The sequence below is a fragment of the Astyanax mexicanus genome, chromosome 3 (genome assembly GCF_023375975.1).
Source record: "Astyanax mexicanus isolate ESR-SI-001 chromosome 3, AstMex3_surface, whole genome shotgun sequence".
In the NCBI taxonomy this organism is placed as follows: Eukaryota; Metazoa; Chordata; class Actinopteri; order Characiformes; family Acestrorhamphidae; genus Astyanax; species Astyanax mexicanus.
The window spans coordinates 16,473,472-16,500,949 of NC_064410.1; the positions used below are offsets into that span (position 1 = coordinate 16,473,472).

The window sequence follows — 27,478 nt, forward strand, 5'->3', positions numbered from 1 at the left end:
ATATGCACTGTTGTGTGTTGGTGCAGTAAGTGTGTGTAGTATGCACTGTTGTGTGTTAAATGCTGTGTGTGTAGTATGCACTGCTGAATGTTGAATGTAGTAAGTGTGTGTGTGTGTAGTACGCAATGATGAGTATTGAATGCAGTAAGTGGCTGTAACATGCACTGTTGTGTGTTGGGTGCAGTACGTGTGTGTAGTGTGCACTGAGTGTTAAATGCACGCACATAAACACACACAAACACACTCTTACAATAAAGCCTTTTCATATCCAAATTGTTTAGGTGTTTTGCATGTGCTCCTGAATGTGTCAGTCTGCAGTCTGGAGGTGTGTGTGTGTGTGTGTGAATGTGTGTGTGTGTGTGAGACTAAAAGTCCCGCCCTAAAAGGCTCTGGGTTGTAAGCACATTACAGTTCACGTGAAGCACGGCCTGTCTCTCAGCAGCGTGTAGAGCCATGTGACACACACATGAAGCAGCCGTGTGAGCGAGAGATACAGAGGGAGAAAGAGAGGCAGGGAGTGAGAGGGAGAGAGAGGAAGAGAGGGAGGGAGAGAGAGAAAGAGAGGGTGGAAGAGAGAGAGGGAAAGAGAAAGGGAGTGAGAGAGAGGTAGGGAAAGAGAGAGGGAGAGAGAGAGAGGTAGGAAGAAAGAGGAAGAGAGATGGAGGGAAAGGGAGAGCCTGAGGGTGGGGAGGTCCCTGCCATGAGTAGCTGGACTTGTTTTGGACTCCTGTCCTGTACGGTTTGTACTCTGGTTGAAATCACATTGCTGGAGTCGGGCTTCAGTTGGCAATGTCTAAATGTACACCACAAGCATATATATATATATATACACTTGTTCTACTCAAATATGTTTAACCTCAAATTTTGCTGTTTTTATATAGGAATTAAGGGGAATACTGTGTGTGTTGCTGGAGCAGCATGAGGGTTTTCCGTTCTCTGGGAGGTGGGAGGGCGGGACTTTCAGAAAAGATCGGAATGTTCTACTTACAAACACGTGGAATGAGGAAGGACAGAAAGGGTTGGGCACACACACTCTCTTTTCAGTGTTTTCTCTTCCCATCTCTGTCATCTCTTTATTGGAAATTGTAGTTCTTCTGCTGGCATATACCTCTTTTTTACAGACATTTCTTGGTGGCCATGTTGCCAGTAAAATAAATCTTATTAATAAAAAACAAAACAGTGGAATCAGATTAAAAAGCTACATTTAAACAAACATCTCCCAGTACAGTGACTATTTATATACCCTTCTCGAGTCCATTAATCAGCCCAGTAAAGTGAGTATCAGAACACTAACAAACAAAAAACACCTCTAACCACAAAAAAACAGAAAATAATGCAGACTACATTTAACTGCCACCAAAAGTACGGGGGCAACAGTTGAAGAGCTAATGGAATTCTGTATTGGATTCAAGGAAGCCCTGGATAAGCAGATTGTTTTGGTTGTGTTTTCACTCGAAGCTGTACAGTGCAGTTATACAGGGGGGGTTGCCTGATTCTCAGCTGGAATTACACAGAGTTTTAAATGTGGTTGATTAAAAAATAAGAATAATAATAATAATGAAAAAAATAAAAATCTTGAGAAGTGCCGCAAACCATTTCTGGGCTTCACAGTACTGGGCTTTTACAAGAGAAACCCTTTTCAGAAGCCCTGTACCATGATGCTTAAGTAATGGCTGGAATTTTAGTGATATATAGCCTTGCTCTTGATTGGTATTGGTGGCAATCTGTATTAGCCCCAGACACAGTGATCAGCCAATCTCTAGTTGTATAACATACATTCTTATCCTCCAGTGCTAGTCTAAACGACAAGCTAGTTTTGTTTATCCTTTTAGAAACACACTTTATTTACAGATGAATAGTATTAGAACACATTCTGTGAAGTGAATTTTGTGCCATGTTTTACGCCAAAAAAATAAAATCTGCAATCAGAATCTTAAGAATCAAAAGGAAAAAGTGTACCTTGCAAATTCAAAAGAGAAAAAAATGTAAGCAAAAAAAAAAAACAATATATATATATATATATATATATATATATATATATATATATATATATATATATATATATATATATATATATATATATATAATACTTGGTTACTTTATTATTCTTTGCAGTTATTTGAATATTACTTGGATTTTCTTTGCCTCAGAAACCTCAGAAACGGAGTATGCAGCATTTCCTGAGTATGCATAGCTAACTCACCAGCTCACTGACTAGGTTTCTAGCTAACTTACAAGCTTACTGACTAGGTATCTATCTCACTATGTAGGTAACTACCCATCCACTAACTCACTGACTAGGTAACTAGCTAACTCACTAGCCTACTGACTAGATAACTAGCTAACTCACTAACTACATAACCAGCTAACTCACTAGCTCACTGACTACATAACTAGCTAACTCACTAGCTCACTGACTAGATAACTAGCTAACTCACTAGCTCACTGACTAGGTATCTATCTCACTATGTAGGTAACTACCCATCCACTAACTCACTGACTAGGTAACTAGCTAACTCACTAGCCTACTGACTACATAACTAGCTAACTCACAAGCTCACTGACTACATAACTAGCTAACTCACTAGCTCACTGACTAGATAACTAGCTAACTCAGTAGCTCACTGACTAGATAACTAGCTAACTCACTAGCTCACTGACTAGATAACTAGCTAACTCACTAGCTCACTGACTAGGTATCTATCTCACTATGTAGGTAACTACCCATCCACTAACTCACTGACTAGGTAACTAGCTAACTCACTAGCCTACTGACTACATAACTAGCTAACTCACTAGCTCACTGACTACATAACTAGCTAACTCACTAGCTCAATGACTACATAACTAGCTAACTCACTAGCTCACTGACTAGATAACTAGCTAACTCAGTAGCTCACTGACTAGGTAACTAGCTATATCACTATGTAGGTAACTAGCTAACTCACAAACTCACTGACTAGGTAACTAGCTAAATAAATTTTGGATTCTGGCAAAATGGACAAATGATGAAACAACTGGAGTAAATTTCTGCATTGGTGGAAATGGCACAGTGTAAAAGTCTGTGTTGGCTTCGCAGTATTGGGCTTTTACAAGAGAAACCATTTTAGAAGCCCTGTACTATGATGCTTAAGTAATGGCTGGAATTTTAGTGATATATAGCCCTGCTCTTGATTGGTATTGGTAATCATCAATCTGTATTAGCCTCCAAGAAGGACAGAGAAAGGGAGAGAATTTATTGCATTTCACACTTAACTATTAACAGTGTGTGTGTGTGTGTGTGTGTAAAGGTAAGGAAGTGAGCTCAGGGGAATGTTCAAACAAAAATATAGGAGACACTGTGTTTTAATAAAATCATGTGACACACACACACACACAGGTAACTCACTAAACCTGGCAGGTAGTCCATTCAATTTGAGTTGTAGGTCTTGCTGTGATAATCACTATAACTGAGGTAATAAACACATACTAGAGTACCGTCATGTTCAAACTAGTCAAATTATAAACAAGTTTGTTTCAGATATGATGGTTTTGTTAGCTTGTTAGAACTGACATGTGAAAAGAACAACCTCTGGCTGCTTACAGGAGACTTTTGTTGAAGTTTGCGTTTTACCAAACACACCACTTTACCCGACCCACCACTTTACCCAACCCAGCGCTTTACCACACCCTCCACTTTACCTATAAACCACTTTACCCGACACACCACTTAACTCAACCCGGTGCTTTACCCCACCCGCCACTTTCCCCAACCCAGCACTTTACCCGACCTACCAATTTACCCAACACACCACTTTATCCAACCCAGCGCTTTACCCACCCCACCACTTTACACAAAACCCCACTTTACCCAACCCAGCGCTTTACCCGACACACCACTTTACCCGACACACCACTTTACTCAACCCAGCGCTTTACCCCACCCACCACTTTCCCCAACCCAGCACTTTACCCGACCTACCAATTTACCCAACACACCACTTTATCCAACCCAGCGCTTTACCCACCCCACCACTTTACACAAAACCCCACTTTACCCAACCCAGCGCTTTACCCAACACACCACTTTACCCGACACACCACTTTACCCAACCCAGCGCTTTACCCCACCCACCACTTTACCCAACACACCACTTTACCCAACCCAGCGCTTTACCCAACCTAGTGCTTTACCCGACTCACCACTTACCCAACTCAGTGCTTTACCTGACCAACCACTTTAACCAACCCAGTGCTTTACCCCTACAACCACTTTACCCAACCCAGCGCTTTACCCGACACACCACTTTACCCGACACACCACTTTACCCAACCCAGCGCTTTACCCCACCCACCACTTTACCCAACACACCACTTTACCCAACCTAGTGCTTTACCCGACCCACCACTTTACCCAACCCAGCGCTTTACCCGACCCACCACTTTACCCAACCCAGTGCTTTACCTGACCCACCACTTTACACAACACACCACTTTACCAAACCCAGCGCTTTACCTGACCTACCACTTTACCCAACCCAGCACTTTACCCGACCCACCACTTTACCCAACACACCACTTTGCCCAACCTAGTGCTTTACCCGACCCACCACTTTACCCAACCCATCGCTTTACCCGACCCACCACTTTACCCAACCCAGCGCTTTACCTGACCCACCACTTTACCCAACACATCACTTTACCCAACCCAGCGCTTTACCTGACCTAGTGCTTTACCCAACCCAGTACTATACGCGACCCACCACTTTACCCAACACACCACTTTACCCAACACACCACTTTACCCCACCTACCACTTTACCCAACACACTACTTTACCCAACCCAGCGCTTTACCCGACACACCACTTTACCCGACACACCACTTTACCCAACCCAGCGCTTTACCCCACCCACAACTTTACCCAACACACCGCTTTACCCAACCTAGTGCTTTACCCGACCCACCACTTTACCCAACCCAGCGCTTTACCCGACCCACCACTTTACCCAACCCATCGCTTTACCCGACCCACCACTTTACCCAACCCAGCGCTTTACCTGACCCACCACTTTACCCAACACATCACTTTACCCAACCCAACGCTTTACCAGACACACCACTTTACCCAACACACCACTTTACCCAACCCTGCACTTTACCCAACCTAGTGCTTTAGCCCACACATGACTTTACCCAACCCAGCGCTTTACCCAACCCACCACTTTACCCAACCCAGTGCTTTACCCCACCCAACACTTTACCCAACACACCGCTTTACCCAACCTAGTGCTTTACCCGACCCACCACTTTACCCAACCCAGCGCTTTACCCGACCCACCACTTTACCCAACCCATCGCTTTACCCGACCCACCACTTTACCCAACCCAGCGCTTTACCTGACCCACCACTTTACCCAACACATCACTTTACCCAACCCAACGCTTTACCAGACACACCACTTTACCCAACACACCACTTTACCCAACCCTGCACTTTACCCAACCTAGTGCTTTAGCCCACACACGACTTTACCCAACCCAGCGCTTTACCCAACCCACCACTTTACCCAACCCAGCGCTTTACCCGACCCACCACTTTACCCAACCCAGTGCTTTACCCCACCCACCACTTTACCCAACCGAGCGCTTTACCCAACCCACCACTTTACTCAACCCAGTTCTTTACCCGACCCACCACTTTACCCATACATCACTTTACCCAACCCAGCTCTTTAGCCCACACACCACTTTACACAACCCAACGTTTTTTACCCAACACACGACTTTAACCAACATACCACTTTACCTGACCCACCACTTTACCCAACAAACGACTTTGCCCAACCTAGCACTTTACCCCACACACCACTTTACCCAACCCAGCGTTTTACCCAACACACAACTTTAACCAACACACCACTTTACTTGAACCACCACTTTACCCATACACCACTTTACCCAACCCAGTGCTTTACCCGACACACCACTTTGCCCAACCCAGTGCTTTACCCGACCTACCACTTTACCTGACCCAACACTTTACCCAACACACCACTTTACCCAACCCAGTGCTTTTCCCAACCGACCAATTACCCAACACATCATTATACGCAACCCAGCGCTTTACTCGACCCACCACTTTATCCAACCCAGCACTTTTCCCAACCCACCAATTTACCCATCACACCACTGTACCCAACCCAGCACTTTACCCAACACACCACTTTGCCCAACTTAGCGTTTTACCCAACACACGACTTTAACCAACACACCACTTTACTTGAGCCAGCACTTTACCCATACACCACTTTACCCAACCAGCACTTTACCCAACACACTTTACCCAACCCAGCGCTTTACCCATCCCAGCGTTTGACCCAACCCACCACTTTACCCGACTAGCACTTTACCCAACACACCACTTTTCCCAACCCAGTGCTTTACCCGACACACCACTTTGCCCAACCCAGTGCTTTACCCGACCTACCACTTTACCTGACCCAACACTTTACCCAACACACCACTTTACCCAACCCAGTGCTTTTCCCAACCGACCAATTACCCAACACATCATTATACGCAACCCATCGCTTTACTCGACCCACCACTTTATCCAACCCAGCACTTTTCCCAACCCACCAATTTACCCATCACACCACTGTACCCAACCCAGCACTTTACCCAACACACCACTTTGCCCAACTTAGCGTTTTACCCAACACACGACTTTAACCAACACACCACTTTACTTGACCCAGCACTTTACCCATACACCACTTTACCCAACCAGCACTTTACCCAACACACTTTACCCAACCCAGCGCTTTACCCATCCCAGCGTTTGACCCAACCCACCACTTTACCCGACTAGCACTTTACCCAACACACCACTTTTCCCAACCCAATGCTTTACCCGACCCACCACTTTATCCAACACACCACTTTACACAACCTAGCGCTTTACCCTACCAAGCGTTTTACCCAACACACGACTTTAACCAACACACCACTTTACTTGACCCACCACTTTACCCATACACCACTGTACCCCACCCAGGGCTTTACCTGACCCACCACTTTACCATACACACCACTTCACCCAATCCAGTGCTTTGCCTGACACACCACTTTACCCAACCCAGTGCTTTACCTGACCCACCACTTTACCCAACCTAGCTCTTTACCCGACTCACCACTTTACCAAACCCAGCGCTTTACCCGACCTACCGCTTTACCCAACACACCACTTTCCCCAACCCACCGCTTTACCCGACCCAGCACTTTTCCTGTCCCACCAATTTACTCAACATACCACTTTACCCAACACACCACTTTCCCCAATCCAGCGCTTTACCAGACCTAACACTTTACCAAACACATCCCTTTACCCAACCCAGCGCTTTACCCAACCTACCAATTTACCTAACCCAGCACTTTACCCGATCCACCACTTTACCCAACCCAGCGCTTTTCCTGACCCACCAATTTACTTAACACACCACTTTGCCCAACCCAGTGCTTTAGCCAACCCACCACTTTACCCAACCCAGCGCTTTTCCCGACCCACCAATTTACCTAACACACCACTTTACCCAACCCAGAGCTTTACCCAACCTACCGCTTTACCCGACCCACCACTTTACCAATACACCACTTCACCCATACACCACTTTAGCCAACACAGGGCTTTACCTGACCCACCACTTTACCCCACTCACCACTTTCCCCAACCTAGCGTTTTACCCAACACACAACTTTAACCAACACACCACTTTACTTGAACCACCACTTTACCCATACACCACTTTACCCAACCCAGGGCTTTACCCAACCTACCACTTTACCCAACCCAGCGCTTTACCCAACACACCACTTTACCCAACCCAGCGCTTACCTGATCCACCAATTTACCCAAGACACCACTTTACCCAACCCAGCGCTTTACCCAACACACCACTTTACCCAACCCAGCGCTTACCTGATCCACCAATTTACCCAAGACACCACTTTACCCAACCTATTGCTTTACCTGACCCACAACTTTACCCAACACAGCACTTTACCCAACACAGCACTTTACTTGACCCACCACTTTACCCAACCCAGCGCTTTTCCCGATCCACCAATTTACCTAACACACCACTTTACCCAATCCAGTGCTTTACCTAACCCACCACTTTACCCAACCCAGCACTTTTCCTAACCCACCACTTTACCCAACCCAGCACTTTTCCTTACCGACTAATTTACCCAAATCACCACTTTAGCCAAACCAGCACTTTTCCTTACCCACCAATTTACCCAAATCACCATTTTACCCAACCCAACGCTTTACCTAACACACCACTTTACCCAACCCAGCGCTTTTCCCGACCCACCACTTTACCCAACCCAGCACTTTACCCAATCCAGCGCTTTACCCCACCCACCACTTTACCCATACACCACTTTACCCAACACACCACTTTACTTGACCCACCACTTTACCCAACCCAGCGCTTTTCCCGATCCACCAATTTACCTAACACACCACTTTACCCAATCCAGTGCTTTACCTAACCCATCACTTTACCCAACCCAGCACTTTTCAATACCCACCAATTTACCCAAATCACCACTTTACGCAACCCAGCACTTTTTCTTACCCACCAATTTACCCAACCCAACGCTTTACCAGACACACCACTTTACCCAACACACCACTTTACCCAATCCTGCGCTTTTCCCGGCCCACCACTTTACCTAACACACCACTTTACCCAACCCAGCGCTTTACTCGACCCACCACTTTATCCAACCCAGCTCTTTTCCTGACCCACCAATTTACCCAACACACCACTTTACCCAACCCAGCGCTTTACCGGACACACCACTTTACCCAACCCTGCGCTTTACCCGACCCACCACTTTACCCAACCCAGCGCTTTACCCCACCCACCACTTTACCCGACCCACCAATTTACCCAACCCAGCGCTTTACCCCACCCACCACTTTACCCATACACCACTTTACCCAACCCAGAGCTTTACTCGACCCACCACTTTATCCAACCAAGCTCTTTTCCTGACCCACCAATTTACCCAACACACCACTTTACCCAACCCAGCGCTTTACCGGACATACCACTTTACCCAACCCAACGCTTTACCCCACCCACCACTTTACCCGACCCACCACTTTACCCAACCCAGCGCTTTACCCCACCCACCACTTTACCCATACACCACTTTACCCAACACAGCACTTTACCTAACACAGCACTTTACCCAAACCAACGCTTTACCTAACCCACCACTTTACCCAACCCAGCACTTTTCCTTACCCACCAGTTTACCCAAATCACCACTTTACCCAAACCAGCACTTTTCCTTACCCACCAATTTACCCAAATCACCATTTTAACCAACCCAACATTTTACCAGACACACCACTTTACCCAACACACCACTTTACCCAACCCTGCGCTTTACCCGACCCAGCGCTTTACCGGACACACCACTTTATCCAACCCTGCACTTTACCCAACCCACCACTTTACCCAACCCAGCTCTTTTCCTGACCCACCAATTTACCCAACACACCACTTATCCCAACCCAGTGCTTACCCGATCCACCACTTTACCCAACACACCACTTTACCCAACCATCGCTTTACTCGACCCACAACTGTACCCAACACAGCACTTTCCCCAACACACCACTTTACCCAACCCAGCGCTTTTCCCAACCGACCAATTTACGAAACCTAACATAACTTTAGGTTAACCTTTAACTAAATTATTTAATGTAAAAATAGTTTAGCTACAGTGAGTCCAAGAAGTATTTGATCCCTTGCTGATTTTCTTTGTTTGCCCACTAATAAAGACACTATCCTTCTGCACTTTTAATGGTAGATATATTCTAACATGGAGAGACAGAATATCAAGACAAAAATCCAGAATATAATTTTAAAGAATATATTTTAATTAATTTGTATTTCAATGAGGAAAATAAGTATTTGATCCCTCTTAACAAACACACTCAATACTTAGTGGCAAAGCCTTTGTTTGCAAGCACAGCGGTGAGACGTTTGTTGTAGTTAACCACAAGTTTAGCACACACACCAGGGGGAATTTTGGCCCACTCTTCTTTGCAGATCCTCTCTAAATCATGAAGGTTGGTGGGCTGTCGCTTGGCAACTCTGACCTTCAGCTCCCTCCATAGATTTTCGATCGGATTGAGGTCTGGCGACTGGCTGGGCCACTCCATGACCTTAATGTGATTTTTCTTGAGCCAATCCTTTGTTGCCTTTGCTGTATGTTTAGGGTCGTTATCATGTTGGAAGACCCAACCACGGCCCATTTTCAGATCCCTGGCAGAGGGGAGGAGGTTGTCCCTCAGGATTGTGCGGTACATGGCTCCATCCATCTTCCCAGTGATGCGGTGAAGTAGCCCTGTACCCTTGGCAGAGAAACACCCCCAAAACATTATGCTTCCACCTCCATGCTTGACGGTGGGCACAGTGTTCTTGGGGTCATAGGCAGCATTTTTCTTCCTCCACACATGGCGGGTGGAGTTGAGGCCAAAAAATTTCAATTTTGGTCTCGTCTGACCACAAAACCTTCTCCCAATAACTTGGTTCATCTTTCAAATGATCATTGGCATACTTGAGGCGCTCCTCCACATGTGCTCTCTTCAGCAGGGGTACCTTTCAGGCACTGCAGGATGTGAATCCATTGTTGCGCAAAGTGTTGCCAATTGTTTCCTTGCAAACTGTGGTCCCAGCTGCCTTCAGGTCATTTGCTAACTCCTGCCGAGTGGTTGCAGGACGATTTCTGACCGTTCTCAGCATCATTGCCACCCCACGAGGCGAAATCTTCTGTGGAGCACCAGGGCGAGGTCTGTTGATTGTCATGTTATACTCTTTAAACTTTCTGATAATTGCACCAATAGTTGTTACTTTCACATCCAACACCTTACTAATCTTTTTGTAGCCCATTCCAGCTTTGTGAAGGTCAACAATTCTGGTCCTGTGACAGCTCTTTGGTTTTACCCATGTTGGAGACTTGAAATCTGTGTGATCTGTCTGATTCTGTGGACAGGTGTTTTTCACACAAGTGATTAGTGAGAACAGGTGGCTTCAGGTTAGGTAACAAGTTGATTGGGAGTGTCTAACTGGTCTGTAAAAGCCAGAACTGCTAATGAATACTAAGGGATCAAATACTTATTTCACTCCATGAAATACAAATCAATTAATATATATTCCTTAGATTTATTTTCTGGATTTTCTTTTTAATATTCTGTCTCTCCATGTAAGAATACATCTACCATTAAAAGTATAGAATGATCATGTCTTTATTAGTGGGCCAACGAAGAAAATCAGCAAGGGATCAAATACTTCTTGGACTCACTGTATAATTGATGGAATAACTGTAGATTAACCTATTACTCAGATATTTAATGTTTAGGAGGTTTAACTGTTACTCGACTCACCACTTTATCCAACCCAGAGCTTTACTAGACACATCACTTTTCCCAACCCAGTGCTTTACCTGACCCACCACTTTACCCAACACACCCCTTTACCCAACCCAGCACATTTCCCGACCCACCACTTTACCCAACCCACCACTTTACCCAACACACCACTTTACCCAACCCAGCGCTTTACCCAATACACCATTTTACCCAACCCAGCACATTTCCCGACTCACCACTTTACCCAACCCAACGCTTTACCCGACCCACCACTTTACCCAACACACCACTTTTCCCAACCCAGCGCTTTACCAGACACACCACTTTACCCAACCCAGCGCTTTTCCTGACCCACCAATTTACCCAACAAACCACTTTACCCAACCCAGCGCTTTACCCGACCCACCACTTTACCCAACACACCACTTTACCCAACCCACCACTTTACCCAACACAGCACTTTACTTCACCCACCACTTTACCCAACCCAGCACTTTTCCCGACCGACCAATTTATCTAACACACCACTTTACACAACCCAGCACTTTCCCCAACCCACGACTTTACCCAACCCAGCGCTGTACCCTACCCACCACTTTACCCAACCCAGCTCTTTACCCAACCCAGCGCTTAACCCAACAGAGCACTTTACCCAACCCAGCGCTTTTGCAGACCCACCAATTTACCCAACACACCACTTTACCCAAACCACGACTTTACCCAACCCAGCGCTTTACCCGACCCACCACTTTACCTAACACACCACTTTGCCCAACCCAGCGCTTTACCCGACACACCACTTTACCCAACACGCCACTTTACCCAACCCAGCACTTTACTCGATCCACCACTTTCCCCAACACACCACTTTTCCCAACCCAGAGCTTTTCCCAACCGACCAATTTACGAAACCTAACATAACTTTAGATTAACCTTTAACTAAATTATTTAATGTAAAAATAGTTTAGCTATAATTGATGGAATAACTGTAGATTAAACTATTACTCAGATATTTAATGTTTAGGAGGTTTAACTGTTACTCGACTCACCACTTTATCCAACCCAGAGCTTTACTAGACACATCACTTTTCCCAACCCAGTGCTTTACCTGACCCACCACTTTACCCAACACACCACTTTACCCAACCCAGCACATTTCCCGACCCACCACTTTACCCAACCCACCACTTTACCCAACACACCACTTTACCCAACCCAGCGCTTTACCCAATACACCATTTTACCCAACCCAGCACATTTCCCGACTCACCACTTTACCCAACCCAACGCTTTACCCGACCCACCACTTTACCCAACACACCATTTTACCCAACCCAGCACATTTCCCGACCCACCAATTTACCCAACACACCTTTTTACCCAACCCAGCGCTTTACCCGACCCACCACTTTACCCTACACACCACTTTTCCCAACCCAGCGCTTTACCAGACACACCACTTTACCCAACCCAGCGCTTTTCCTGACCCACCAATTTACCCAACAAACCACTTTACCCAACCCAGCGTTTTACCCGACCCACTACTTTACCCAACACACCACTTTTCCCAACCCACCACTTTACCCAACACAGCGTTTTACTCAACACACCACTTTACTTAACCCAGCGCTTTATCTGACTCACCACATTACCCAATACACCATTTTACCCAACCCAGCACATATCCGACCCACCACTTTACCCAACCCAATGCTTTACTTGACCCACCACTTTACCCAACCCAGCACTTTTACTGACCCACCAATTTACCCAACACACCACTTTACCAAACCCAGCGCTTTACCCAATACACCACTTTACCCAAAACACCACTTTACGGGGTTGGACAATGAAACTGAAACCTGGTTTTAGACCACAATAATTTATTGTCCCGACGGACAGTTCTGGTGGAAACAGAAGAATTGAGGTACAAATTGAATTCTGCCGTGAATTGGGCAGCCAAGTTTTTTTTATTTATTTATTTATTTATTTTTCAAATTTTTGCCATTTTCTCCCCAATTTACACAGCCAATTACTCGGCCCACTCATTAGGACTCCCCCTATCACTAGTAATGCCCCAAAACACCAGGAGGGCGAAGACTAACATGCTTCCTCCGATACATGTGAAGCCAGCCACCGCTTCTTTTCTCTAGCACGCTCGGTGGAAAGCGCAGCGGCTCGGTTCTGATACATCAGCTCACAGACACCCTGTGCTGCGGACATCACCCTAGGAGTGATGTGGGGAGAGAGCGTCTTCTAGCCACCCGGAGGGAGCAGGGCCAATTGTGCTCCCTCTGAGCGCCGGAAGCTTGATGGCAAAGCTGCATGAGCTGGGGTTCGAACCTGCGACCTCCTGCTCATAGTGGATTCTAGACAGCTTAGTCTTGCGTCCACAGACGTGGTTGGTCCTTTTTGGTGGAATGCTGACATTACCTTAGATACCATGTCTCTTGATACATCACAAAGACTTGCTGTCTTGGTCACAGATGCGCCAGCAAGACGTGCACCAACAATTTGTCCTTTTTTGAACTTGGCATGTCACCCATAATGTTGTGTGCATTGCAATATTTTGAGCAAAACTGTGCTCTTACCCTGCTAATTGAACCTTCACATTCTGCTCTTACTGGAGCAATGTGCAATTAATGAAGATTGCTCCAATTTAGCAATGAAACCTCCCACACTAAAATGACAGGTGTTTCAGTTTCATTGTTTCCCTGTATGTACATATAAAAATATAATTAATTAATTTATACAGTTACAGTATTAATATGACATATGCAATTTAAATATGTCTATCATTGTAAAAGAGTAAAGCAAAGTATTTCAGCATGAAAGCACACATTTGTAATTCATAACTACATCTCTGTCGTTTGTAACAAACCAAACCGTGTGAAAAAGTTTTTAGAGTTGTAATTATTATAGGTGTATCTTTTGTTTGCTTTGTAATGTTGTTGATGTTTGCTGCATTTTCTTAATGTAGTTGCATTGAATGAATTTGTAAATAGTGGAATTATGATCTTCTATGTTCTTGCTGTCTAATTCAGATTGTTTTGTCTCCAGGAATTAATGCAGGCCAGGGAAAAGGCTTTCAAAACAGGGGAGCTGAACTCAGCTCAGTCTGGCTGGAGGCAGCGTTAGCTCCCATTGAAAAGATTTTTTTAAATGTATTTAATAGTTTTCTTTCTTAACATTATTAATTTAGCTTGTTGTCTTTTTATTGGCACTATGCTTATTGTAGTATCACACCTCAACTAGTGAGTATGGGTACATTTCAAACTTATTTGCAAATCAAGCAGCTTAGTTTGATGATTTAGCTTTGATAGCTAATACAAAATATTTATTATATTATGGTTACATTACTCATGCATTTCTACAAAGCATCTCATCGAAAATAAATTAAATACATAAATACAACTGACCAGTGTATAATTGAAGTAAATCATGGAAATGTAAGTTTATCTGTAACATTTGGATGAGTAAAAGAGAAATAGCTGCTGCTGATTTGAGATTTAAACAGCGCTCATGAGCACAGCGCGCTAAATGTGATGGCGGATGCTGACTCCAGAGCGTGTTTATCAAGCAGTGGGCAGAGCTTGTCACTCGTCGCAGATTTACAGGTGTAGATTTATGATTTACGGTATTATTCACTACATAAGAACCTCTGCCTTCATTCATCTATTAAACACCTTCACTCCTCGCACCAATCACTTTATTTACTTTATCAGTAAACTGTAAATGACAATAAACTTCTTTTATCTTTTTTTGACTATCCCCCTTCCCCCCTCTCTTTTTATAGATACATTTTATTTAAATAAAATATTAAATGAAAATGAAAGGGTAAAATAAAGAAGTGTGTGTTTTCTAATCTGTGGTGTAGATCAGCAAGTAAAAGTGCAGTTATGTGTTTGTAGGGGCAGCATGGGGCAGTTTGTAGGGGCAGTATGTGTTTGTAGGGGCAGCTCTGTGGCAAATACAGAAGTCTACAGTTTTTTTCTATAGTGTTTTTTTTCTGTTGGAGCCTGATCCAGTCCAAACAGGCCTGTCATCACCAACAGTAGCAGGTACAATCGTGCTATAGCTGTTAATAAATCATGAGTGTAGAAAAAAAATAAATAATTGATACATTCTTACATTAACCTTCTGTTCCCTTTCCTCATCCTCCTGCAGTTCTCCCATCCACCCGGAACACACCCAGTCCCATCGACCCAGAGTCCATCCAAGTTCCAGTGAGCTATGACCCAGACCCGGCAGACCTGGCTTTGTCTAGCGTTCCAGGACAGGAGATATTTGACCCCCGCAAACGCAAGTTTTCGGCAGAGGAGCTGAAGCCTCAGCCCATGATCAAAAAAGCACGCAAAGTCTTCATCCCAGAGGACATGAAGGTGTGTCTGTCCACCACACGCTATCATATATAAAAGAAGCTGCAGTTTACATTGGAAAAAAACATTTATTGTTTATCAGATGAACAATTAAAATCCACTTTTATTTTTTTAAAGGTCTCATTCTGCTAAAAGGATTTTTTTTGGTTCTTTGTATAGTTGTATATGATGCTGCATATAAAACTGTTACTCAGCATCCCTTGTCTGCAGTAGCCAGTAAAAAGAAAATCTGGCTCATATTGGCGTTGCGGCCGCAGGAAGATGGTTATTTGCGCTGCTGTGAGTATTTGCGCAGAACAGCAGAACTTACTCTTATCGAAACAGCACAGTAAGATCATTCTGGTATCAGTAATTAGTAATTGCTGGTGTGTTATGTGCTGCTGTGGTGTCTTACGGTTCTGCAGGTTCTGCTGCTGGTGTGTTATCTGCTGCTGTGGTGTCTTATGGTTCTGCAGGTTCATCTGCTGATGCTGTGGTGTCTGCTGGTTCTGCAGGTTTCGTTACAGATGTGTTATCTGCTGCTGTGGTGTCTGCTGGTTCTGCAGGTCTTGTTACAGATGTGTTATCTGCTGCTGTGGTGTCTGCTGGTTCTGCAGGTCTTGTTACAGATGTGTTATCTGCTGCTGTGGTGTCTGCTGGTTCTGCAGGTTCTGCTGCAGGTGTGTTATCTGCTGCTGATGCTGTGGTGTCTGCTGGTTCTGCAGTTTCTCCTGTTGTTACTGTGGTGTCTGCTGGTTCTGCAGTTTCTCCTGTTGTTGCTGTGGTGTCTGCTGGTTCTGCAGGTTTTGTTGCTGATGCTGTGGTGTCTGCTGGTTCTGCAGGTTCTGCTGCAGGTGTGTTATCTGCTGCTGTGGTGTCTGCTGGCTCTGCAGGTTTTGCTGCTGATGCTTTGGTGTCTGCTGGTTCTGCAGTTTCTCCTGTTGTTGCTGTGGTGGTGTCTGCTGGTTCTGCAGGTTCTGCTGCAGGTGTGTTTTCTGCTGCTGTGGTTACTGCTGGTTCTGCAGGTTCTGCAGAACATACTGATGAAGACAGTGAATTAGTGGCATGTGGTGAATCTAGATTTGGATCCTCTCTCTGATCTTTCTGCCCTGGATTCCCAGATTGGAGATGATCAGCATCTATACACTGTACAGGAAATAAATAACTTTCTGGATGAAATGTTTATAAAAAAGTTGTGGATGTGACTGATTTTTTCCCTGATACTGACCGGTTTATAGCTTCTGTTATCAAGATACGTATAACTGCTTCTTTGAGTGAACTGAGCAAGACAAAATTGTTCCATTTAAAAAAGATTTTGACAAGATTGCAGAAGGGTAAAGCCTGGGCTGAGAGGTAGAGTGATGAATGTGTCACTGGGGGTTTTCTATCTCTGTCTTTGTCTCTTTTCTTTTTTTAAACTCCACTCTGGAGAAACTTAGAGTTGCTTCTTTAAATATTAATGGGTCTAGAGAGAAGAGTAAAAGGGTGGAGGTGGAGGTGTGTTCTTATCTAGGAGGCCCAGTTACAGGTCACAGAGTTAGAGCAGGGAGTGGTTTTACATGTGCAGGTAGATATTAGAGAGAAATATTTTTTGTTTGTTAACGTTTATGCTTCTAATCTTGGTAGTGAATGTGTGGAACTGTTTCGTAAGCTAAAAGTGCTCTCCAGTGGTTTAATAAGAATGTAGTGGTGGTAATGGGAGGTGATTGGAACTGAACTATAGATTTTACGTTGGACAGGAATAGGGAAGAGTCTCATCCTTAGTCTGCTTCTGAATTGGGTGTGTGTAGTCTTGTTGATCCTTAGAGGGAATTTAACAAAGATATTAGACAGTACACATGGGTTAAAGTTTCAGGGACAAGGGTTAGTGCAGCACATTTGGATAGTTTTTATGTGTCTAAAGTTGATAGGTGTAAAGTTTTAAAAGTATTTATGGTTCCTTGTGTTTTTTCTGACCATCACACAGTTTTTTTAGATTTAATGTTGACTGGGACTAGAGCTTAGATCGGGCCCAAAAAACACGTTCTGCCCCAGCCCGACCCAACCCGAACCATAAACTGCCATTATGAGCTCATCCCGACCCGGCCCATAAACTGCCTGTTTCGGGCCGTTTGAATGAGCGAAATCATTTGTATGGCAGATCATTTGTATGTCTATGGGCTGAAATATGTTGCTTGTGTTTGTTAAACTTCTTGATAGGTCAGAGTAAACTGGCTACTTGGCTTTCCAGGAGAAATAAAATACTGGGGGGCAGAGCAACAGACCCAGAGCAGATGATGAGACTGGCAGTGAGAATTAGACTACGAAATGAACATTCATATTTTAAGATGACCCATAATCTCCAGATGTTTTATCAGGTGGGGTCAGGGTAGGGTGTTATGCGAATCTGATGAAAGTAACATTTTATTTTTGTCTTTTTAATTTATTGTGTGCACCCTCTTTCTCTTGCATGCACACTAGGGGTGCGAATCTCTCAGTGTCTGGTGACTCGATTCAATAACGATTTTTGGGGTCATGATTCGATTCAGAAACCGATTTTCAATTCTTTGTTTAAATTATGGGAGAAGATAAAAGATGAAAGAACAAATTAAACAAATAGAACATTTATTTAAAACAATAAACTTAGGTTCCTGACTGTGTTAAATCTTTTTGCAACCTACTGTACAGCAGAGCTCATCTACTGTCGCGCGGAGCCCTTTAACTGTACCGCGGAGCTCATCTAGTGTCACACGGAGCCCCTTAACTGTACCGTGGAGCTCATCTACTGTCACACGGAGCCCTTTAACTGTACCGCCGAGCTCATCTACTGTCACACGGAGCCCTTTAACTGTACCGCGGAGCTCATCTACTGTCACACGGAGCCCTTTAACTGTACCGCCGAGCTCATCTACTGTCACGCAGGGCCCTTTAACTGTACCGCGGAGCTCACCTACTGTCACGCAGGGCCCTTTAACTGTACCACCGAGCTCATCTACTGTCACGCAGGGCCCTTTAACTGTACCGCCGAGCTCATCTACTGTCACGCGGAGCCCTTTAACTGTACCGTGGAGCTCATCTACTGTCACACGGAGCCCTTTAACTGTACCGCGGAGCTCATCTACTGTCACACGGAGCCCTTTAACTGTACCGCGGAGCTCATCTACTGTCACGCAGGGCCCTTTAACTGTACCGCGGAGCTCACCTACTGTCACGCAGGGCCCTTTAACTGTACCGCCGAGCTCATCTACTGTCACGCAGGGCCCTTTAACTGTACCACCGAGCTCATCTACTGTCACGCAGGGCCCTTTAACTGTACCGCCGAGCTCATCTACTGTCACGCGGAGCCCTTTAACTGTACCACCGAGCTCATCTACTGTCACGCGGAGCCCTTTAACTGTACCGCGGAGCTAATCTACTGTCACGCGGAGCCCTTTAACTGTACCACCGAGCTCATCTACTGTCACGCGGAGCCCTTTAACTGTACCACCGAGCTCATCTACTGTCACGCGGAGCCCTTTAACTGTACCGCGGAGCTAATCTACTGTCACGCGGAGCCCTTTAACTGTACCACCGAGCTCATCTACTGTCACGCGGAGCCCTATAACTGTACCACCGAGCTCATCTACTGTCACGCAGGGCCCTTTAACTGTACCGCCGAGCTCATCTACTGTCACGCGGAGCCCTTTAACTGTACCACCGAGCTCATCTACTGTCACGCGGAGCCCCTTAACTGTACCGCCGAGCTCATCTACTGTCACGCGGAGCCCTTTAACTTTACTGCCGAGCTCATCTACTGTCACTCAGGGCACTTTAACTGTACCGCCGAGCTCATCTACTGTCACGCGGAGCCCTTTAACTGTACCGCCGAGCTCATCTACTGTCACGCAGGGCACTTTAACTGTACCGCCGAGCTCATCTACTGTCACGCGGAGCCCTTTAACTGTACCGCCGAGCTCATCTACTGTCACGCAGGGCACTTTAACTGTACCGCGGAGCTCATCTACTGTCACGCGGAGCCCTTTAACTGTACCGCCGAGCTCATCTACTGTCACGCAGGGCCCTTTAACTGTACTGTGGAGCTCATCTACTGTCACGCAGGGCACTTTAACTGTACCGCCGAGCTCATCTACTGTCACGGGGAGCCCTTTAACTGTACCGCCGAGCTCATCTACTGTCACGCAGGGCACTTTAACTGCACTTTTACAGTTAAGGGGCTCCGCGTGACAGTAGATGAGCTCGGCGGTACAGTTAAAGGGCCCTACGTGACAGTAGATGACAAAGTATATTGTGTAGTGCATTGGTGGGTTGAGTGTATATTGTGTAGTGCAGTGTAGGGTTGAGTGTATATTGTGTAGTGCATTGTTGGGTTGAGTGTATATTGTGTAGTGCATTGTTGGGTTGAGTGTATATTGTGTAGTGCATTGTTGGGTTGAGTGTATATTGTGTAGTGCATTGTTGGGTTGAGTGTATATTGTGTAGTGCATTGTTGGGTTGAGTGTATATTGTGTAGTGCATTGGTGGGTTGAGTGTATATTGTGTAGTGCATTGTTGGGTTGAGTGTATATTGTGTAGTGCAGTGTAGGGTTGAGTGTATATTGTGTAGTGCAGTGTAGGGTTGAGTGTATATTGTGTAGTGCATTGTTGGGTTGAGTGTATATTGTGTAGTGCAGTGTTGGGTTGAGTGTAGGGCACGAGACCTCACGATATTAAAACGTGACGATATTTCTCATCAAGCTTAAACCTGTCTCGCGGGAAGAAAAAACAGTTTAGTGTGGACTTTTTAAGAGGGATCTGGCAACACAGTAATGATACAGCGAGTCGCTGAGCAGTGAGAGCAGCTCTCAGCAGATGAGGAAAATTCGGGCTTTCCAATGCACACCCAAACCTACTGAGAAGGATTTATAAACGCTTTGCGGCGGAGTAAACTCACAGACCAATCACGTGTGGGGTAAGATCACAAAACGCTCTCTTCAGTCAATCAGGGGTGCGTTTCCTGTACAATGACGGATCCTAGCATTGAACTAACGTGGTACAATCCATGGTCAAACTAACATCTGAAGTTCGACCGTTTCCCGAAACCATCGTACTTTGTTGGTATGACAGAAGTCTGAAATAAGTTGTTTTAAACCACCCTGGTCATAACTGAGGTGTTTCCAGGCGTGTTCGACCAGACTTTCCCAGCAGAAAACGTGCAAAACTCACAATCTATTAAAATATTATGCCAAAATTTTTTTACTAATTTATTATTTAGGCTATTTATATTGTAATTATCACCACAACATGAACCGACAACAATTCTATTAATAAAATAACAATGAACTGCAAGTAAAATCTACACAATAATTGCTATATATAAATGATTAATTAACAGTAACAGACAGTGTTCCTTTAAAAAAACATACACATATTTGCTATTGCAATTTTTAAAAAATAAATATTAATACATCACCATTCTGAATAAGTCTTATTAATATGAGACCTGAGAAATATGTGTTGCTCAGTGGTTCAGCAGAGCGCCTACGACAGTGCAGCAGGCGGTGTTCTGTCGAATGGTGCAACCCATCGAGATGTGCTTCTTAACACCAGTGCCCATGCGTGAAACATTTTTTATTATTTTTTTTTTGTATGGTAATTCTGTTCTTTTTGGATGCATTGAACAACCAGAAACCCCCTTGCCATTATTTCTGAGTATTACAAATGCGTAAATGACAGCTGATAATAATGAAAGTAATAAGTTAGCATTGAAAAAAAAATAAGGGTTATAATCACCCCTAATAACTCTAAACTCCTGATATTTTGATTCAGCATTTCCAAATATCCTACCGAAAGCATGTTTAAATATGGGGCTTTTTCTAGCAATTTTATATTTAAATATGCACTAGGGTAGTACGGTTTGACAGGGAAGCAAACCTCGACAGAACACCGGATGGAAGCCTAATTCGAAACCCAGTCGTGGTTTTATTCTCTTAATGTTTTTTTTTTCATAATGGCAATTAATGTTATTATTTTTAAAGTATCTATTAATGTAGCCTACATATTTCTACTTATTTCCTGTGGTATATATTATTTAACAAATACTAACTGATAACATTTGTTTAGGCCTAGAAACACACTTTGTAATTATGGGTAAAATATACATTTTCTTTATCCACACTCTGTCTGTATGTTCACAGCACAAGCCTGCTTGAATAATTGGCATACATCTTTCCAAGACTGTAAAATACATTTTAGCTAAAGAGCACTTCAGTGCACTTTTTTACTACACTGAATTCATGTTTGCCAAATAAAGCTAAATGTTAAAGACATACATTAAAAAATGGCCAATTAACTTACATTTTCAAAATACATTTTACATTTAATACAAGTACTGAATTTAAAAAAACGGGCGGAAAAACAAGAACAGGCGGAAACTAAAGTCACGCCGGCTCGTAAATCAGTCTGATAAATCATAATCATAATCATAAATGAGTTTGCGATATATGATTTTGTCAAATAAAACTGTAGTTTTCAAGACATTTTTCATTTTTGACATTTTTTTTTTAATTTTATTTTTAAATCTTGTCTCGTTCTCGTGAAACCAGTATCGTGTCTCGTCTTATCTTGTGATATTAGTGTCTCGTCACACCCCTAGTTGAGTGTATATTGTGTAGTGCATTGTTGGGTTGAGTATATACTATATGGTGCAGTGTTAGGTTGAGTTTATATTGTGTGTTGCATTGTTGGGTTGAGTATATACTATATGGTGCAGTGTTGGGTTGAGTGTATATTGTGTGTTGCAGTTTTGGGTTGAGTATATACTATATGGTGCAGTGTTGGGTTGAGTGTATATTGTGTGTTGCAGTGTTGGGTTGAGTATATACTATATGGTGCAGTGTTGGGTTGAGTTTATATTGTGTGTTGCAGTGTTGGTTTGAGTTTATATTGTGTATTGCAGTGTTGGGTTAAGTGTATACTATATGGTGCAGTGTTGGGTTGAGTTTATATTGTGTGTTGCAGTGTTGGTTGGTGTGCAGTGATAAATAAACTAAAAAACTAAAAATAAACTAAAAATATAGCCGCAAGCGGCAATCAGCGGGTTCAAGCACCAACTGGCACAATGGTGCCTAATAGAGCATAGAATGGTGATGTGTAAGAAGATCTAATATGATTGGAGATGCCCTGTCACATTTAGAAATTATCAAAAGTTTTTCACCTGTTATTAATGTTGAGCAGAGGCCTTCCAATATGTTCAGTTCTTTAATTCACATTCAAATCTATTGAAGTTTGTAGAATATTCAAGTGAGTTAGAACTAGTCAAAAGGTGTCTACATGTTATTGGTATTGATCAGGTTGCTTCAACCAGAATGTTCACAAAGTGGTGTTCAGATTGACCTTTTAACCTTTGCAAAACAAGCTGAAATGTTTGACCAAACAAGTTTAAATTAACACAAAGGAGTGCATTGTCTGACATGACATGTAATCACAAAGTTATTCTAAATCTAGTTCTGAATTAAATGGCGCTTCATCAGAGTGATATTGTACAGAGGTCTTTAACATTGTGAGATTACAGCAAATACTGCAGAGTTACAGCAGTTTAGGTTGGAAATTCCAAGGATGCACAGATTGCTTGATGCCTGCACACTATTGTAAGTGAAATTTTTACAAATGTTTTTAATGAATCTTTACCTAGAGACTCTACAGTGTGCAACAAATATCCAGAGACTAGTTTCAATATAGCTATTTTTCTGTGTGTTGCAGTGTATACTATATGGTGCAGTGTTGGGTTGAGTGTATATTGTGTTTTACAGTGTTGGGTTGAGTGTATATTGTGTGTTGCAGTGTTGGATTGAGTGTATACCATATGGTGCAGTGTTGGGTTGAGTGTATATTGTGTGTTGCAGTGTTGGGTTGAGTGTATATTGTGTGTTGCAGTGCTGGGTTGAGTGTATTGTGGTAGGCCCCTGGGGTTAGGGGCGTGACCACTGTGACCCGGAAGGAGGAAGCTCACAGAGATACACAGACACGGGGAGTAAATGAACTCAAAACATACCTTTATTCGGCTTGAAAATGCCCTCCACCACACCCAGAATAACTTAAATAAACATAACTCTGCCCAATGGGGCTCTAGAGTCTGTCTAATTACTTAGTTTTTTTCTATTAAAGGTCCGTGCAGCCTCAGCCCTCAGCTCCCCAGTCAAAGTCCTCCCTTCAGTGAGCTGAGGCTGAGATCTTATACCTGTCCCAGCTGGCTGCTTAATCAGTCCGGATGCGGGCCAGCTGGGACACATAGAGCTGTGCGCTCTGGCGTGGGCGGACCCCCAACTCCCCCAACTGTTTTTGTGAGGTAGGTTGGATGTTTTTGTGAGGTTGGTTGGATGTTTTTGTGAGGTAGGCGGGATGTTTTTGTGAGGTTGGTTGAATGTTTTTGTGAGGTAGGTTGGATGTTTTTGTGAGGTAGGTTGGATGTTTTTGTGAGGTAGGTTGGATGTTTTTGTGAGGTTGGTTGGATGTTTTTGTGAGGTTGGTTGGATGTTTTTGTGAGGTTGGTTGGATGTTTTTGTGAGGTTGGTTGGATGTTTTTGTGAGGTAGATTGGATGTTTTTGTGAGGTAGGCTATATGTTTTTGTGAGGTTGGGTGGATGTTTTTGTGAGGTTAGTTGGATGTTTTTGTGAGGTAAGCCGGATGTTTTTGTGAAGTAGGTTGGATGTTTTTGTGAGGTAGGTTGGATGTTTTTGTGAGGTTGGTTGGATGTTTTTGTGAGGTTGGTTGGATGTTTTTGTGAGGTTGGTTGGATGTTTTTGTAAGGTAGGCAGGATGTTTTTGTGAGGTTGGTTGGATGTTTTTGTGAGGTTGGTTGGATGTTTTTGTGAGGTAGGTGGGATGTTTTTGTGAGGTTGGTTGGATGTTTTTGTGAGGTAGGCTATATGTTTTTGTGAGGTTGGTTGGATGTTTTTGTGAAGTAGGTTGGATGTTTTTGTGAGGTAGGTTGGATGTTTTTGTGAGGTAGGCTATATGTTTTCGTGAGGTTGGTTGGATGTTTTTGTGTGGTTAGTTGGATATTTTTGTGAGGTAGGTTGGATGTTTTTGTGAGGTTGGTTGGATGTTTTTGTAAGGTAGGCGGGATGTTTTTGTGAGGTAGGCGGGATGTTTTTGTGAGGTTGGTTGGATGTTTTTGTGAGGTTGGTTGGATGTTTTTATGAGGTTGGTTGGATGTTTTTGTGAGGTAGGCGGGATGTTTTTGTGAGGTTGGTTGGATGTTTTTGTGAGGTAGGCTATATGTTTTTGTGAGGTTGGTTGGATGTTTTTGTGAGGTAGGTTGGATGTTTTTGTGAAGTAGGTTGGATGTTTTTGTGAGGTAGGCTATATGTTTTTGTGAGGTTGGTTGGATGTTTTTGTGAGGTAGGTTGGATGTTTTTGTGAGGTTGGTTGGATGTTTTTGTGAGGTAGGTTGGATGTTTTTGTGAGGTAGGTTGGATGTTTTTGTGAGGTAGGTTAGATGTTTTTGTGAGGTTGGTTGGATGTTTTTGTGAGATTGGTTGGATGTTTTTGTGAGGTAGGGTGGATGTTTTTGTGAGGTTGGTTGGATGTTTTTCTGAGGTAGGCGGGATGTTTTTGTGAGGTAGGTTGGATGTTTTTGTGAGGTAGGTTGGATGTTTTTGTGAGGTTGGTTGGATGTTTTTGTGAGGCTGGTTGGATGTTTTTGTGAGGTAGGCTATATGTTTTTGTGAGGTTGGTTGGATGTTTTTGTGAGGTAGGTTGGATGTTTTTGTGAGGTAGGTTGGATGTTTTTGTGAGGTAGGCTATATGTTTTTGTGAGGTTGGTTGGATGTTTTTGTGTGGTTAGTTGAATATTTTTGTGAGGTAGGTTGGATGTTTTTGTGAGGTTGGTTGGATGTTTTTGTGAGGTTGGTTGGATGTTTTTGTGAGGTAGGTTGGATGTTTTTGTGAGGTTGGTTGGATGTTTTTGTGAGGTAGGCGGGATGTTTTTGTGAGGTTGGTTGGATGTTTTTGTGAGGTTGGTTGGATGTTTTTGTGAGGTTGGTTGGATGTTTTTGTGAGGTAGGCTATATGTTTTTGTGAGGTTGGTTGGATGTTTTTGTGAGGTAGGTTGGATGTTTTTGTGAGGTTGGTTGGATGTTTTTGTGAGGTTGGTTGGATGTTTTTGTGAGATTGGTTGAATGTTTTTGTGAGGTAGGTTGGATGTTTTTGGGAGGTTGGTTGGATGTTTTTGTAAGGTAGGCGGGATGTTTTTGTGAGGTTGGTTGGATGTTTTTGTGAGGTTGGTTGGATGTTTTTGTTTGGTAGGTTGGATGTTTTTGTGAGGTAGGTTTGATGTTTTTGTGAGGTAGGTTATATGTTTTTGTGAGGTTGGTTGGATGTTTTGGTGAGGTTGGTTGGATGTTTTTGTGAGGTTGGTTGGATGTTTTTGTGAGGTAGGTTGGATGTTTTTGTGAGGTAGGTTGGATGTTTTTGTGAAGTTGGTTGAATGTTTTTGGGAGGTAGGCTGTATGTTTTTGTGAGGTTGGTTGGATGTTTTTGTGAGGTAGATTGGATGTTTTTGTGAGGTTGGTTGGATGTTTTTGTGAGGTAGGCGGAATGTTTTTGTGAGGTTGGTTGGATGTTTTTGTGAGGTAGGTTGGATGTTTTTGTGAGGTTGGTTGAATGTTTTTGTGAGGTAGGCTGTATGTTTTTGTGAGGTTAGTTGGATGTTTTTGTGAGGTAGATTGGATGTTTTTGTGAGGTTGGTTGGATGTTTTTGTGAGGTAGGCGGGATGTTTTTGTGAGGTTGGTTGGATGTTTTGGTGAGGCTGGTTGGATGTTTTTGTGAGGTAGGCTATATGTTTTTGTGAGGTTGGTTGGATGTTTTGGTGAGGTTGGTTGGATGTTTTTGTGAGGTTGGTTGGATGTTTTTGTGAGGTAGGTTGGATGTTTTTGTGAGGTAGGTTGGATGCTTTTGTGAAGTTGGTTGAATGTTTTTGTGAGGTAGGCTGTATGTTTTTGTGAGGTTGGTTGGATGTTTTTGTGAGGTAAATTGGATGTTTTTGTGAGGTTGGTTGGATGTTTTTGTGAGGTAGGCGGGATGTTTTTGTGAGGTTGGTTGGATGTTTTTGTGAGGTAGGTTGGATGTTTTTGTGAGGTTGGTTGAATGTTTTTGTGAGGTAGGCTGTATGTTTTTGTGAGGTTAGTTGGATGTTTTTGTGAGGTAGATTGGATGTTTTTGTGAGGTAGATTGGATGTTTTTGTGAGGTTGGTTGGATGTTTTTGTGAGGTAGGCGGGATGTTTTTGTGAGGTTGGTTGGATGTTTTTGTGAGGTAGGCTATATGTTTTTGTGAGGTTGGTTGGATGTTTTTGTGAGGTAGGTTGGATGTTTTTGTGAGGTAGGTTGGATGTTTTTGTGAGGTAGGTTGGATGTTTTTGTGAGGTTGGTTGGATGTTTTTGTGAGGTTGGTTGGATGTTTTTGTGAGGTAGGCTATATGTTTTTGTGAGGTTGGTTGGATGTTTTTGTGAGGTAGGTTGGATGTTTTTGTGAGGTTGATTGGATGTTTTTGTGAGGTTGGTTGGATGTTTTTGTGAGATTGGTTGAATGTTTTTGTGAGGTAGGTTGGATGTTTTTGGGAGGTTGGTTGGATGTTTTTGTAAGGTAGGCGGGATGTTTTTGTGAGGTTGGTTGGATGTTTTTGTGAGGTTGGTTGGATGTTTTTGGGAGGTTGGTTGGATG

At 43.6% G+C, this 27,478-nt stretch overlaps 1 protein-coding gene across 50 annotated transcripts in view; it reads left to right on the forward strand.

Moving 5' to 3' along the window:
* The window catches only part of hlfa (HLF transcription factor, PAR bZIP family member a), a 63,038-nt gene that overhangs the window by 22,538 nt on the left and 13,022 nt on the right, over positions 1-27,478 (forward strand). For 11 of the 50 annotated variants that reach the window (XR_007438339.1, XR_007438338.1, XR_007438342.1 and 8 more), the window contains exon 1: positions 20,004-27,246. Coding sequence is in view for 1 of the 50 variants with exons in the window: in XM_022682919.2 (XP_022538640.1) it covers positions 15,608-15,822 (215 nt within the window). In the remaining 49 variants the exon portion in view is untranslated. Of the gene's footprint in view, positions 1-15,607; positions 15,823-20,003; positions 27,247-27,312; positions 27,379-27,478 lie in introns of those variants that run through there. The other 39 variants (XR_007438354.1, XR_007438340.1, XR_007438363.1 and 36 more) reach the window with 39 other exon arrangements.